Source organism: Papaver somniferum, chromosome 6 (assembly GCF_003573695.1).
Source record: "Papaver somniferum cultivar HN1 chromosome 6, ASM357369v1, whole genome shotgun sequence".
NCBI classification, from domain to species: domain Eukaryota; kingdom Viridiplantae; phylum Streptophyta; class Magnoliopsida; order Ranunculales; family Papaveraceae; genus Papaver; species Papaver somniferum.
Window position 1 is genome coordinate 71,488,288 of NC_039363.1, and position 16,155 is coordinate 71,504,442.

General features: G+C 35.2%; 2 protein-coding genes and 1 long non-coding RNA gene across 4 annotated transcripts; 2 read left to right on the top strand and 1 right to left on the bottom strand.

Moving 5' to 3' along the window:
- Positions 1-747: 747 nt before the first annotated feature.
- On the bottom strand, positions 748-6,556 carry LOC113285760. The gene is made up of 8 exons (XR_003328914.1): positions 6,323-6,556; positions 4,653-5,353; positions 4,409-4,558; positions 3,819-4,234; positions 2,354-3,552; positions 2,047-2,248; positions 1,084-1,420; positions 748-972 (listed from the first exon to the last, which is right to left on the bottom strand). It is a non-coding gene; the product is annotated as an uncharacterized LOC113285760 (long non-coding RNA).
- A 586-nt stretch (positions 6,557-7,142) lies between these two features.
- Positions 7,143-12,026, top strand: LOC113287949 (probable beta-1,3-galactosyltransferase 2). 2 transcript variants are annotated; one of them, XM_026536842.1, is made up of 11 exons: positions 7,143-7,682; positions 8,363-8,465; positions 8,597-8,658; positions 8,759-8,970; positions 9,074-9,137; positions 9,691-9,763; positions 9,880-10,000; positions 10,096-10,183; positions 10,270-10,395; positions 10,519-10,628; positions 11,489-12,026. In XM_026536842.1, the coding sequence occupies exons 1-11, from the start codon at positions 7,552-7,554 to the stop codon at positions 11,635-11,637; spliced, it is 1,239 nt and encodes a 412-aa protein (XP_026392627.1). In that variant the 5' UTR covers positions 7,143-7,551; the 3' UTR covers positions 11,638-12,026. The 2 variants fall into 2 exon arrangements, with proteins under 2 accessions (XP_026392627.1, XP_026392626.1); XM_026536841.1 differs by having other exon boundaries at positions 7,145-7,682; positions 8,594-8,658.
- A 290-nt stretch (positions 12,027-12,316) lies between these two features.
- Positions 12,317-13,396, top strand: LOC113287950 (CASP-like protein 2D1). The gene is made up of 3 exons (XM_026536843.1): positions 12,317-12,706; positions 12,788-12,899; positions 12,997-13,396. Exons 1-3 carry the CDS (start codon positions 12,516-12,518, stop codon positions 13,261-13,263), a joined length of 570 nt encoding a protein of 189 aa, XP_026392628.1. The 5' UTR covers positions 12,317-12,515; the 3' UTR covers positions 13,264-13,396.
- Positions 13,397-16,155: the final 2,759 nt, after the last annotated feature.

The following is a 16,155-nucleotide window of genomic DNA, read 5'->3' on the forward strand; positions in this document are numbered from 1 at the left end:
GGACGTGCCCTAATAAGAAGACGTGAAGTCTTTTTTAGACTGATTTACTTTTAGTTTTAGTTCAGACTTCTTCTATTTTTTTATCATTTCGCATACAGTTCGTAAATTTTGAGTATCTTTTTTAGTTTAGACTACAATATGCTTTAGTCTACATTTTGAGAATTCATTTTTTTCTGTCGATTTATATTCCTGTTATTGACTGTTATTGCTCATTTATATTCTATTTGACTGTTATTGCACATTTATGTTCCTGTTTTCTTGGTTACAGTAAAACATGTTGATTTCCTGCTAGTATTTCACCTGCAATATGGTGGAACCCTTTTTGGTTTCATCATTTCTACTGTTATTTTGTAACCAAAATAGGTGGGTCCTTTTTTTTTGGTTAGATCACTGCTTTTGTGAATGCTTTTGTAATTGTCTTGGCTTTTTCCCTTAAACTTTTGCTTTATTATGAATTATTGCCATGCCTTTGAAACATATCAATTTTGCCTGTAAACCAAGCCATGATACGACCCTTTCCCATTTGGTTTCACCTGCAATTTGGTGGAACCCTTTTTGGTTTCATCATTTATGCTGGAACCCTTTTTGGTTTCATCAAAATACAGATATACATAACACTATGCGCCAATATGGTTTCGGTTAAACATAATTGAAAACATTATAAACATTGTTTCCAGGTATTTGTCAGTACTCTAATTGAAACCATTCATACACAATTTAAACCTTTTATAAACTATTACAAGCATTCAAATTTATAAATAGTTGACAGTATACGTAACTTTGCTCTCATGCTTTCTACCCTTTCTGAAATATTCTCCCCATGAGACTCTTCATGCATCAAGGAGGATCTTACACACCATCTTTGGTCTCATCTCATGCACCTTTAGTGAAATATCATCTCCAGGAGACGACGCCATGTTTTCCTTCAAGAGGATCTTCATGTAATAACAAACATGAAGACCACAATCATTCCTGAAACAACCAAAAAATTGTCTCAATATTTAATATTTAAAACTGCCATAAATAAATAAATAAATAATTTTACCGAACTTCCAAACATAGGTGATGATTTTTCTAGCTTACCCCATTTGTTGACAACATGATGGCGTGTGCATAGTGTATGGCGGGGGCTGAGTTGTCTGCTCGTCACGGGGGAGCTTTGCATCGTGCTGTGCAAATGCTGATATTATTCTTTGTCTCATGCTTTCATCACTTTTCCTGCATTCTTCTTCAATGGAAGCCAAGGAGTTGTAGTGAGAAAATTCTGCGGTTTCAGTATCAAAATCTAGCAGTGTCCAATGGTCTACCCCATCTCCAACTGTTGTCAGCAACGGAACGAATAAAAATTATACACTGTAGTCCATTTTGTCGATGAACGCTTCAATTGCACTACCACATCTCATTCTAGTGAGTGACATGTCTGAAAAAATACAAGAAAACAGATACCTAATGAGTGACAGACATGCAAGTGTTTTTTTTCTTCGTAATGAGCGACATTTTTTTCTTCCTAAAGAATGAAACCAAAATTGGTTCCATCAAAATAAACTATATAACCAACAAAATTTAAAACAACTATTTCCACTCATACTTTGATTCTACAATCATCTAGACCTACAATCACAAAACTGATCCCCCGCACATCATAAAGTGTTTAACTGAAGATTGAGAAACAAAAGATGCAATTGGTTTCACTCAACTTGTTTTTGCTACAAAGGTTTACATTCAAAATAATTTAACCAAATTGATACTAAGATCTTCAAATTACAATTCGTATCCACATCCTAAGTAAAACACTCTACTCAAGATGAATGCTTCAAACTAACGAATCTTTCCCACACTTTTTGATGGAAATTTATCTAGTATGCTAGTACTAACAGATCCAACTTAGTCAAGGATGCCAAATTCAACTAATACAGTACACAAGAATCTTGTCATGCTTAGTAAGAATGTATCTACTAAATTAACAGTAACCAGAAATCAAATCTAACCGAAAATCTTGTCCATGCTTAGTAAGAATGTATCTACTAAATTGCAGAGGAAACTTACATAGGCAAATGTGCTTAGAAACACAGCTTTCTTGTACTTCGGATTACCATCTGGTTTCAACTCTTCTTTGAGGATGTTCTTTTGCAATTTCAAGATGTAAAACTCAATGATGTCTCCTCCGACGTCTCCCTTTCTCATCAACAAATCCAGCATCCTCCCAGATATTATCAGTTGGTGCTCCTTGTTCTCCCACGCCGTGTAGCTGTAAAACTCAATCTAGTGAATGTTGGATCTAAGAATGAAAAAAAAAAAAAAAGTTTTTTAGAACACATTTTTTGATGAAACCATTTTTGGTTTCAGCACTTACCTTTCAGTTTTGCTTCTGAAAAACCTGCTCACAAGGGGTCTCTGACTTTCATCGAGTACCTTCATAATTTTCAAATTTTCAACTGCTTTCAACTTCACATCCTTCACCTTATACACCTCCTCATTCTTCGCCTTCTGCTTTATTCTTTTCATTAGGATCTTTTCTCCAATCGCATTTAGTTTTTCTTCTTTTCATTTTCTCAGTTATATAATCCCGATATTTGACTGGTTCTTGCATTTTTCTTCTGTCATCCTTTAGTCTTGTAATCATATTACTCAACTTTTTCTTGGGAATGATGTTTGGAGATCCTTTTTCAACATCTTGTTTTTCACTGTCACTCTGCATCAGTCCTAAACTGAATGCAGGTTCACCGTCTTCTATATCAGCTACATCCTCTACCATTCTTACAGTTGAGTAGTAGTATACACTTTGCACCTTTGTCTTTGACGAACAACCTTCCTTTGCATAAACGGATTCCATTTTCCGAATAGCATCCTCACTGTCCTCATCATATATAAACCGAGTTTCATTGTCTTCTTGTTCAATATTTTGCTTCAAAGAAGAACATTTCTTCGCCTCATATTCGACCTGTTCGGCCACCTTGATATCCTCAATAGTATTTGGAGTCAACTCCATACCCTCTTCTTGTTCATTCCCTGGCTTTGATGAACATTTCTTGGACTCGGATTCGACCTGCTCGTCCACCTTGATTTCTTCAAGAGTATTCGGAGTTAATTGTTCACTCTCGTCCTCCGGTTTTGATGAAGATTTCTTCATTTCAAATTCAACCTGCTCGGCCACCTTGATTTCCTCGATAGTGTTTGGAGTCAACTCCGAAACCTCTTCTATTTATGCTCCTTCTTGTCCTTGTTCTTTATCAGACTCTTCTATTCCTTGTTGTGGTTCTGCATCTAATGAAGAGACAACATCGCCAGATTTTCTGCATCTCCAGACAGTGAAACCCTTTCGGGTTCCATCAAAACATCTTCAACAACATTTCCAGGTACTGAAACCTTTTCTGGTTCCATCAGAAAAGCTACATAACCTTGTATCATTGCTTCACTAGGTTGAACCCTTTCTTCAACATCCTCTTGTCCTGTTCCTTCATGCAGTAAATGCTCTTGTTCTGTTCCTTCATGCAGTAAATGCTTACCGGCAATATGCATCATTTCATCCTCCGCCGCTGCACCTTTCACCACCTGCAATACAAGGTTTAAGATACAAAATGTCACATACTAACATACAAGAAATACAATGTAAAATTACTTTGAACCAGTTTTTCAAATAAAAATGTAAAATTTATAAAAAAATAAAAAAATAACTAAGACATAAAAAAAATGTAAAATTTCTATTTAATAAACAATAAGTAAAATTCGCAGATCAAATCTAACATATCAATAAAAATGTAACATTTTTCAATTCTATTATCAATAAGAAAATTCTGCAAATCTAACTAACATATCACCTCAACATCTGAAACCTTTTCTGGCTCCGAACGAACATCTTCTTTCTGGAGCAAGTCTACTTGGACTCTCTTACGCTTCCTTCTGGAGTAAGTCTTCAATGATGGTTGAAACCCAACCTCAGCGTCATATTTTTCCATACTGCTTTATCTTCTTCGGAGAGTCCATTGTTTCCAACTGTTGTAAGATTTTCAATCACCATTCTTGCCCACCTGTATTTGGCCTCGTAAGAGTTGTCTTCAACTTGTGCAGGCACTTCATTTTCAGCAATATGGTCTGCAACATTGTCTTCAACCGGCTCTTCAGGTTCAACAGAATCTTCAACAACAATATCATCTTCATCTATGGGCTCAACCAAACGCGTCTCTAGATCGTCATATTCAAGCAAGAATGACCCCTTGCGGCGACGCATATTCTTCTGCAGTACATAAGTAAAATTGGTTTCAGCTAATTTTTTTAATAAAACCAAAATTGGTTTCAGATAAAATTTTTGATGGAACCAAAAAAGGTTTCATCAGAAAAAAAGTAAATCTTTATCTTTTTGATGATATTAAATTTGAAATGGATTGATAGAAAAGTAAATCTTCTTTACCTCAGAGTATAAATCTTTCTTGTCGGAGAAATCATCGAAGTTTTCCAATATTTGCTGGAAGACATTGCCAAGGTTCCATCTAGAAAAACTCGGATACCTGTCGAGCCCATCCTTCCTTTTTGCAATCATAGTCATCTCTGCTACACAATACTTAAAAAAAAAACAAGATTCAAATTAAGAATCAATATCAGATACATTATAAAAGAATATAAATTATTAATCAAAAGAACAAAAAGTAACTTACCAGCGGGTAAATTATGCAACCAACTACGTTTTCAACATCGCCATCACAATCTATTATTGACTCAAGTAGATAATCATGGAACACTTGTGGCCAACAAACCTTGTTCATATCAAATACCATATACAAGTACTTGGCATCCAGACTTCGCCCACCTTTGTTGGGGACGAATACCGACACTAACAGGAACATGACGAAAAACTTTACAAACTCATTTGCTTTGGTTTCATCCGCTGCGGCTTTCATCATGCAACGTTGAATATCAGCTTTGAACGTCTTTTTACTTCCTTTAAAATACTGAGCGACGAAGATTTTAACCTTTTTCTCCAGTTTTTCACCTATGCCCACTTTTTCATCTACTTCTACACCCTCCATCATTCATAGACTAAAGATAACAGAGAAAGGTTCTGGAATTGTCTGCAGAGTCATTTTCTTCGATTTACCTAACCTGAAACACAATGGTAGCTTACCATCTTTTCTGAATTCAAGTGACTGTAAAACCATCATGACTGCTTTTGTCTTTTTGACGAGCTCTTCTTCTTCCATTACACCATCAAATAATGGCTCAATGAAACGCCAGAATGGACATGATTTAAGAGCTAACATATACGGTTCTTTGTTCTGTATCAACGCCTTTATGTCAGCTGCTACTTTGCACAAATGATGCAACGAGCATCTATACGACTCTGTTTCTCTTTTTTTACCTGTAAGTGAAACCAAAAGTTAGGTGAATCATAGATAAATATAATGAAACCAATAACTAAAAATGATGCAACCAGATTTGGTTGCATCAGATAAACTAGAAATAAACACGCTAAACAGAGAACACAACAATAAGAGCTTTAGTTGCAAATTATTTTTTAGATAAGCTATGTGTTCGCAAACTCCAGAAAGAAAGAAAAAGAGGACAAAGATCTAACAAAACTGGTACGCTATGTTTTGTTCGTCTTCTTACACAACAATAAGAGCTTCAACGGTTCATAACTCCATATACATCATTCTCATATACATCATCCTATGACCTTAGTTATGTCACAAAATTTTGATTTTCAAAGTAAATAGGCATGATGCATATGTAGGTTCATCAGGCAAATTTTTATTACTTAAAACAAACATATGGTTATTGATGAAACTAAAGTACAAATGGTGTAACCAAATATAGTTACATGAAACAAACTCTTGGTAACCAAATATAGTTTCATCACTTTTTCATTTTGAATGATGTTTGTTGATGTTTGTTGTAAAATGAAAAGTGATGAAACTAAAAAAGGTTTCATCAGAAAAGCCAGAATATACCTTAGCAAGCATCATCAGTTATAGTGGAACCAATTGAACAATTGGAAAATGATGAAACCAAATCTGGTTTCATCAAAAAAATCAGATTATACCTTAGTAATACCAGTAGCACCAAACCATACCCATCAAAAGATTATAAAATCATATATTGATGAAGATGATGGAAACCATATTTGGTTTCATTAAAGAAACCATTGAAGTAAAAAAAAAATCTATTATGAAACTACAGAAACTTATGTATGAAATCAGCAGATGAAACCGAAGATTCATAATCGAATTTCTACGGAACCTAAGATTCATAATCTCGAATTAGGTGAAATAACATCAAAATGAAATCAGTAAAGAGAACATCTGAAGAACAATAAAAATAGGTTTACCTTTTGGAGATCTTTTTTTTACAACCACTTTCCTAATAAGTTTCCTCTTTTCATCTGTCTTTTTCTCTTGCTTCTTCGCCATTTTCTTCTTCGCCTAATTTCTTAAGAACATAAAACTAGGTCAAAATAAAATGAAACTTCAACCTAATTTCCTTTCGAGGAAGGTTAGATTTCTTTGTTACGAGTTCGATTAATTGTTTTCTGTAGCAAGAAGATGAAGGAATCAAAAATGGTTTCAGATCTGGTTTCTGAGGGAAGAGAGAGGGAAGTTTTTGATAGTTTCTAAGTGAAAAGAAGTGTCGGTTAATCGAATAGAGAAGAAAATAGAAGGTGTAGCAAAATAGACGGAAGGGTTATTTAGTCAGTTTAGGTAAAATTGGGTAAATGTGTTGGTTTTGTTTTGTTGGGTCTATTTTAGCTCGATAAGGACCCAATGGTGTTATAACGCGCGCGTTGGGATGGATATTTGGAAATTTTTTGGAGTGCAAGTGCGTAATACATTGGTAATCCGTCGGTAATGCATGGGTCCCAAAGTGGGTCGACGGATCCTAAAATAAACCTCCACTAAGAAGGGTCGACATACGGAGATGACATAGGATAAATCAATTCACAAATGGATATTTCATTTTATTTTATTTATGGATGGAAATGACAAAGTCAAGAAAGTGAGAGAATTTACTATTGATATCAACGTATAACTAACAATGAAACAGGAGGATAGGTAGGTCATTTGGTAATGAATTTCCTTATTAAATAAGGAAGGTTCGTTAAAGTGTAAGGGGTATATTAGTAACTCAATAGTGTTTTGAAGAACACTACAACTACAAAGGGTCAGTAGTCAGTTGTTGAGTCTTCTCTGTGTATAACTTGTTGTAATCTTCTTCTCTCTCTCTTCCTCCTCCATTGTTATTGTTGTTGCCTGCCTGCAAGAGAGAGAAGAAGAAGAAGAAGAAGGAAACTTGAAGTTAAGGTTTCTCTTTTTCAAGTACTAAGTACGAGTTGTTCTGGTGCATCCACTTGTGTAAAGTCAATATATTACGATTCTCTGTTCTCACAATGTGAAGAAAGTTAAAGAAAGAATAAAGAACGGACGCTGATTTTGATTCTGAATTCTTCAAGTACACGATTCCTTATTGATTTTGGTTTTCATATTTTTGATGACATTGGATTAGTTTTGGGTGGAGAGAATTATTGAGTGATTCAGAAAAAATAAGAAGAATAACAAGAAAATGTCTTTCAAGAGTAGAGGAATAGAGTCACCTTCCTCCAATCATAGTAAGAGCAATAGTGTTGTGACTAGAAACTGGGCTATTTTACTATGTCTTGGAAGTTTCTGTGCTGGTTTGCTATTCACTAACAGGTACCTCCTTTTTACGTGAATTTTCTCTCTTATTTCCCATTGATATTCTAATTTTCATCATATGGGTATCAGCTATTACGATGAATTGTGTATTTGGTTGTATAGAAAAGAAAACGTAAAATTCAATACTTTTTTCAGAGGATTTTTTCTGCATTACTGTGAGCGTAAAATCTATGATTTTGATGAATTCTGAGATTTCCTTGTTGTGATTTGGTGTATGATTTTTTTTCCCTTCAAATTTCCTACTTTTTTCTGTTATAAGTTTTGGTGATTCTCTGATCAATTGGTTTGAGTAATTGGGAGGTGGTTAATTGAAACGCCTTTTTTATCCTGGTTTTATGGTTTTAATTTACGTTAGCTGTTCGGTTTGATTGAAATCTTTGTTGTTTTTTATTTTTTTTGTTGAGTTTGGTTAATTAGTCTATAACATCAATTAGGGTTCTTTGTTCTTCTTCCAATGCCGTATGTAGTATCTTGTTCCTGTTGTATAGAGTCTTAAGGGATCTGAATGACAATTCTACTATTTCAGATCCAATTCCCATAATTTCATATTTGTGCTAACGAATTTGAGAATTCTTGATCATTGATTTGTTCCAGTTCAATTATTATTAATATTTTTTAAATTCACATTTTGAAATTTCATTTTATAATTTACAATTTATCAAATTTTTCTTTAATAGAATGTGGACAGTGCCTGAACCTGAAGCTAAAGGTATTACAAGGACAGCTGGTAACGAGAATCAAAGGCTAAGCCTGGTTTCAGATGGTTGCGATCCAACACTTGTGAGTATAACTATGCACTGCTGCATAGATTTATCAAATTCTAGTGTTTTGTCAGTGAATTATATGAATTATGATTCTTTCTTCTATCTTATATATACATGCTGGTATTTTTCTTGTGTTCTATTCAGAAGAGTATAAAGCGTGAACCGAAGGACATTATGGGCGAGGTTACGAAGACTCACCATGCTATACAGTAAGAAACATATTTTCTCTCGTGCTAGCTGGATTTCGTATTACTCTTAAACTTTTAAGTAATCTGCAGTGAAAAATTAATTCCTGAATATGGAATGCAGAACATTAGATAAAACGATTTCGAATTTGGAGATGGAGTTGGCTGCTGCAAAGGCTACACAAGAGTCTATTCTCAATGGATCTCCTATATCAGACAATGTGAAAGTGAATGAGTCAACTAAGAAAAGAAAATATTTAATGGTTGTTGGAGTAAATACTGCTTTTAGTAGTAGGAAAAGAAGGGATTCAGTTCGGGCAACTTGGATGCCACAAGGTCTGTAGATTGATCTTCCGCTTTTTGCTACTATTCTCGTGGTTACCTATTAAAGTTTTGGTTTCTTGTTTGAATCTAATTCAGTTTTCTTTCTTTAAAAAAGGTGAAAAAAGGAAGAAGATGGAGGAAGAGAAGGGTATCATCACTCGTTTCGTAATTGGTCATAGGTCAGTATCCAATATATGCTCTGAGAAATCTAATGTCAGTTATGTTGGATGACGCTTGAAGCAATCTGTTGGGGGAAGTCGTAGTGCTAAAATTTTAAAATACCTAGACAATCACAACTGCTTTTGTGAATGCATTGAGTTAAACATACTATTCTTCTTCATTTATTTTATTAAGAGCAAAGAAAAACTGGACCAAGGAACTCTAACAATCAGAAAGAGAACCAACACACACATACAAAATCAACAGTGACCTGAAATGGACTTCCAAACTAGTTTGAACATTACATTACTCACTCCTTTGCCCATCCTCTTAAACTGGTTTTTCCAAGCATCTTCTTGGAATGTTAAATAGCTTGACCGCTGCCTGCCTTGTTCCATATCTTTATCACAAGCATCTGTTTCAGATGGGTCAGTTTCTTTTGACACTGAAAACTTATAGAAATAAGTGCCAGGAATGGTTTACAGATTTAGAAGTTCTTTAGCGTGTACACTATTTAGAGCCAGACTGTTTTCCTTAAAGTGGATTCTCTAAATTGGACTTGTTATTTTTCAGTGCAACATCAGGTGGTATTCTTGACAGAGCTATTGAAGCAGAAGACAACAAGCATGGGGACTTCTTGAGGCTGGTAATTTCTTAGTTTCTTTTTTACATGTACGCTACCAGACGTCAGTTTAGGAACACTCTCCATTATCTGAATATAAGCTGTAAATTTCACTAATCATTATGTTTATTTATGAACAGGATCATGTTGAAGGATACCTTGAATTATCCGCCAAAACAAAGATATACTTCGCTACTGCTGTTGCGTTATGGGATGCAGATTTCTACATCAAAGTTGACGATGATGTCCATGTAAATATAGGTAAGTCTGTACAATTTTTCACAACAGCTTATTGTTACTCTAAAATGTTTCTCCTTGTTCTAATTCATACATATCTCCTTTCAAATTACCTGCAGCAACACTTGGAACAACATTAGCTAGACACAGATCAAAGCCACGGGTGTATATTGGGTGCATGAAATCTGGTCCCGTTCTCGCTCAAAAGTAAGCAAAATTAACCCACCATAACCATGGTTCAAAAAGTTGATTTGCTGGAAACTGGTTATTAATTTGCATATTCAATGAAACAGGGGAGTGAGATACCACGAACCAGAGCACTGGAAATTTGGTGAAGAGGGAAACAAGTATTTCCGACATGCTACTGGTCAACTATACGCTGTTTCAAAAGATTTAGCTACATATATTTCCATAAACCAGTAAGTTTACACATTCCCTTCTAGCCACAAAACAGAAGTTTTTTTTTTTTTTTACCTATTGGGATTCAGGACCTAGAGAACTACTATCTTGCTTCAATCTCATTGAATTTCTGATGATTCCAGGCATGTTCTACACAAATTCGCAAATGAAGATGTTTCATTGGGAGCTTGGTTTATTGGTTTAGATGTGGAGCACATCGATGACCGGAGACTTTGTTGTGGTACTCCTCCTGGTAAGTTCTAGAATACTATTTTGTTTTCACGGCTACTACCATGAATAAATTTTATCACGAATAACAATGAAATTAGAAGCTAAAGTATCTACTCTATATATTAAAATAAATGAACACAAGAAGAAGAAGAAGCTACTCTATCAGACTGATTCAGACATTACTAGTAATGCACACCTCCTGCTTAAGACTTCTGATAAGAACCTGATCGTATCAACTTCAGATTATATGGACATCATCAGTTAGACGTAATGTAGCCCAACAGGAGTTCCAGGAAATGGTTATAGACAGTGGGGACTTAAAGATCCAAACAGGTCACTTTTTGCCCTAGTTTTTTTACTACCTAAAAAACGGTATAGTGGTTTACAAGCACACCAGTTACAACTTCTACTTCTTTGTTGGTTGTTTGGCTAATAATAAGCTCCGGCTGAACCTCCTCTTTTCGTTTTTTTTTTTAAGTTTAACATGTGAGTGAACGCACAACCAAGAATACTAGCCACAGATTAGCAAAAATATACCAAAAACTAAATGTAGACGGGTGGTGACAATATTACAGGTTGCATTTTAGACCTATAGATTCATCAATTTGCAAGTAGTCCATCCCAGTATACCATTTCAATTGGATCAAGACTCAAGTGAATAGTGACTGGGATGGTTAAAGACTTAAAGGTCAAGCTGTTAACAAATACTATTTTTTAATCGATGTAAAGCTTTAAACAATACCGGGCCGTAACAACCGTATGTCTCGAATGTGGAAAAATAAAAAAAACATCAATAAGTAAATAAAATCACTACTTTATGTAATATGTAGAGATGCTTAGTTAATTAAAATAATAATCAGTGATTTGATAATGTTACCGCAGATTGTGAATGGAAGGCTCAGGCAGGCAATGTTTGTGTTGCTTCGTTTGATTGGAGTTGTAGTGGGATTTGCAAATCTGCCGACAGGATCAAAGAGGTGCATCAGAGGTGTGGGGAAGGTGAGAATGCTCTTTGGAGTGCAACTTTCTGAGTCCCATCATTATCAGCATAAGCAACACTACCAAACTGTACTTCCAAACTCAGGAAGTAATCTGGTTTTTGCTACTAGAACAGAGAATTGTATGTAAACATTACCTTTGTAGAATTATAGAGAAAGAAAGAGAAAGGAGAGGCGTTACCACTGCTTGGGGCTGTTTCTATTTTAGCAGAGGAGATTGACCCCACATTTGTAGCAGAGAAAGAACTAAAGATATGAAAATTTCAGAAATTTCCACTACTCAATTCTTTAAATTGCTCGGAGAGCCAGTTTGTAAGTTTTCCTCCACCATGGCTACTGAGCTTCATCCCATAATAAGTGACAGTATTTTTGAGTAGCCTTTTGCTACCTTTCCTGTTTACATATATAGAAGTTTCAGTGTATTCTCCCTCCTTTAGATAACTATGAACATTTTTGATGATCTTTCCTTCATTTCGAAGCTTCTGTCTAGATGAGTCATGAGTTCTCAACAAGATTAATGGAGGCAATGCTAATGGTGAGTATAGGGAAACCAGATGAGTCATGAATTTTGAACATGGAGTTATCATCATAAAGCTTACTTTCTTTCTAAGCATTGAAACCCCAAGTGTATAAAGCATGCTTTAGCAAAACAAAATCATTCCATGTACTTCGCTTGGATAATAAAGACAAATCAAAATACAGTGTTGTTATTATCACACTAAAAAAGCAATCCCACTATCCACACCTACCACAATATGCCAACTTTGCTCTATACTTCCCCAAGTGTTCAACTTCAACTGATCAGATAACAGAGTTGAAAACCAGTGGCATCTCTTTCTCTGTCTCACTCCAAAACATCTATCTAGAGAATTGAATTCTATCTTCATATTCCTCCTAATTCACACTTAAAGATGAGCAGTGTTTCACAAGTTCAACTCACTTCCTCAACAGAGAATAATCACCATTACCTAAAACACCTAGATTTCTTCTTGAGACTCTCTGTTATACCTTTCAGTGTTGCATCTATATGGGTAACTGCTACTACTAAGCAAGATAACAGTACCTATGGGAATTTGGAATTCAATAATATCATTGGCCTCAAGTAAGCACTAATCTTCTGAACCTTTTTTTTTTTTCTCTTATTTTTTTCAAAAACAAGTTTTTCACTTTGTTAATTCAACAGGTACTTGATCTGCATCAATGCCATTTCTGCTTCCTATGCTCTTGTTGCTATAATCTGTTCATGGTTCAAGTTCTTGTTAACGAAAGCTTGGATTTTCTTTATTTCCGATCAGGTGATTTTTCCTACCAAAAACTTCAACAGTGAACCGTGAATAGATGGACTTTCTATGCTCATATCTTGATCTGTTTCGTGTGGGTGTGTTTTTTCAGATTGTAGCTTATTTGGTTGTCACATCAGGTTCATCGGTGATTGAGATACTTTATCTGGCTTACAACGGTGATAAAGAAGTTTCGTGGAGTGAAGCATGTAGTTCTTATGGAAAATTTTGCAGTAGAGTGAAAGTGGCTTTAATTCTACATGTTTTTACTTTCTTGTGTTTCTTAATTTTGTCAGCAATCTCTGCTTTTAGGGTGTTTAGTAAGTTTGATCCTCCTAGTATTCCTTCTAAAGGAGTGGAGAATGATGGAGAAAGCTAGAAGAATGAAGCTAATGTATGATGTTATACACTGTATGAATAAATGTTACTAGAGCTAGCCTTTTATCATTTTAAGGCTAGATGCCGGAGAAATTAGGAAATGATAATGAAAAGTGGGGGGGTGATAATCTCTATGAATAGGTATTTCAAGTGTGTTTCTTTCTCCTAGTGATTTAGATTTTTGACCCTCTGTCATTGTGTGATTCGAAATGATGAAAACAACAAGCTCAGTGACAGTGGGTGTACCTAACAAAACCACTGCTAAAATTGTGAAAATTTTGAGAACTTCATTTGAAAATGACGAAAGGAATCAAAAGATATGGATGAAAAAGTTGGAAACTCTTTTCAATTCCAAAACACTATCCTTTTTTTTTTTTTTTTTTTTTTTTTTGCTTTGTACGTTTTCTTATCAACTACCTAGGACTAGGCGTAGGAGCTAGGACATTGTTTTGAGTTGGTATCATATTCACAATACATGAACACAACCAGACTTACTCCGGTCAGTAAGCTTGCACCTGTATCGACACGGTCAGGATCGGTCACAACTCACAAGTTACAACGCTTAAGGAACTTATTGGAGAAAAGCCTAAACAGGAAATGATTGTGTTTCGGACCAAACTCCAAAAGTTATTCTTTTGATCTTTTCTTTCTAGTTGCTTGACGGTCTGTTCTGTCATTATTCATTGTGGCTCACGAGGCTCAATCAATCACAGAGGTTTCTAACGATAAATGCCGAATTTGGGTACATGTACAACCACAACCACCGTATATATTAACCACAAGAATGGTTATATGTAAGATCTCTAAAAGATAAAAGTAAAGCTAAGCATACATGGATTGCGGAAGATATTTTCTGTAAGATCTCTAAAAATATGCTATGAGGCACTCACTTTCTAGGCAGCCGAAGTGACTGAGCACTCTGTGCTTCAAAAGTTGCCTCTAAGGCAGTTAAAAATACCATAATGCAAATGAGAAATATATATGCAATTTTACTCATAGTGCAGTATACTCTCCATCAAAATCTAATATATCCGTAACATGAAAATGCAATCTCACCATCTATTGATTAAAAATGAATAGTAACCAGTAGGTCATCTCTTGAGCCTTCTGAATGAATACAATACAAGATAAAATTGAATTGCTATACTAAATTTGCACCAGAAACACAAATATTTATTCACCAGTCACCAGCCTTTTCTTTTTATGTGAAACTCTTATTGGCATTAGCATTGGTAATCAAACATACAGAAAGTAGAGTACTATGGTGGTGACCTGTGAGATCAATAACAAAACAATCACATGCACACAAAGATAGATTGATAAGAGATATCTAATCTTATAACGCGGCCTGGGGCTGTGAGCACGCGGTAAATGTAATAAAACCATAATTATAAATGAAAAACTCAAAAACTTCTTCTTAGAGTCCGAAGTCGACCGCTAACTTAATTTAACGTACCTATGCTCTGGAGAACACAGTAATGTACAGGTACGTGACTAGTAGAAGAATGTACAGTAAGTACAAGAATACTGATCGCGTAATCAGTCATCAAGAAATAGTAAAAAAAACTTATGACGGGAACCCTAAAAGAGGAACATTTAGAGACCGGCAGTGATAGTGTAAGAGGAACAAGAAATGGTAATATTGATGTGCATTAATTGGCTCGTTAGTTTATTCTCACAGACAGATAGTCAAGTTCGATTAAATGAGTACTACTGTATAAAGTTTATTACTACTAGTCTAGTTGTATGTTAATAAGTACAATCGATACAGAAGTAATTATGAATCAGAGAAAAGCTAAAAGAGAGAAGAGTACTTGGTTCTGTTTTCACGTGAAAACTCTGAAACTACAAACAGTGTTTACAATAGTGAATGTCCTTCCCGCATTACCCACCAATCATTCACAACCCTATAGCAGTATTCTAATACCACTATTGATTACTAGTTATTAATAATCCACACCCATCATCACCAGTTGTATAGCTGTTGGTCCATCCAACTTAACTTCAGTTCCTACTATTGTTGCCACTCTCGGGATTGAAGTTCATCAGAATGTACGTACCTTGTCTGACGACGAACAAAAGGAACGCACAAATCACAATGTTCTCCAGAATTTTGTAGTCTAGGTTCTGTTTTCTGAAGAGAATTTCATCAAGAAAATGAAGGAACAAGAACAAAACAAAAGTATATAAAATAAGTGCAACGTAATTCAATTATTCCTATTAGTAACTCAGAAGTTCAGAACATGAAATTGGATTGATCACCATGTATATATGCAGGCATGGTGTTTCTCTACTTAATAAGAAATAGAATTAATAGCTGAATAGAAAATTTAAAATCAATCAAATACCTAACTAGCTATCAATACTTGTCATACTTGTGGTTCCAACAGAGTAACATAACCACACATTTTCTGAGTATGTAGAATCTAGACCTCTGTTCCTTTGCCACCCTTACTAGCTCAATTCTTCTCCTATTCCTTCTTCTTCTACTTCTTCTCCTGCGTCTGGTATTCCTTCCTGAACTTTCTTCTATTTCTTCTTCTTCATCATCATCAGAGTGCTGATCATGGTCATGTGTTTCTGCTTCTGATGATCCAGAATAACACTGACCCATATCTTCAATTGCCTGCGTACGACTTGACAATCCTTCTTGCAGTTTATTATGAGGCAGTGAGTGAGGGAGTGTGAGAGAGAGATGTAAAAGCTTATAATTATAGTGGTGGTGTCTGAAACAATAAACAATCAAAGGTGATCATCAGTACATTTGTTGCAGGATCGATGGTGGGTTTAACCTTGTAAGCTACAGAGGTAAATAGTGAAGATGGTACAGTTTGGTCGGTCCCAGTTTCTCGCATGTCTTGATCAGATAATTATCAGTCTGAGTTGCTTTGAC

Bases quoted from the DNA above. Each gene is read 5' to 3' on its own strand.
- LOC113287949 (XM_026536841.1), top strand. From the start codon at position 7,552: ATGTCTTTCAAGAGTAGAGGAATAGAGTCACCTTCCTCCAATCATAGT. The intron at 8,659-8,758 runs GTAAGAAACATA...TATGGAATGCAG, and splicing joins AAGACTCACCATGCTATACA to AACATTAGATAAAACGATTT. The intron at 8,971-9,073 runs GTCTGTAGATTG...TCTTTAAAAAAG, and splicing joins GGCAACTTGGATGCCACAAG to GTGAAAAAAGGAAGAAGATG.
- LOC113287950 (XM_026536843.1), top strand. From the start codon at position 12,516: ATGAGCAGTGTTTCACAAGTTCAACTCACTTCCTCAACAGAGAATAAT. The intron at 12,707-12,787 runs GTAAGCACTAAT...TTAATTCAACAG, and splicing joins AATAATATCATTGGCCTCAA to GTACTTGATCTGCATCAATG. The intron at 12,900-12,996 runs GTGATTTTTCCT...GTGTTTTTTCAG, and splicing joins TTTTCTTTATTTCCGATCAG to ATTGTAGCTTATTTGGTTGT.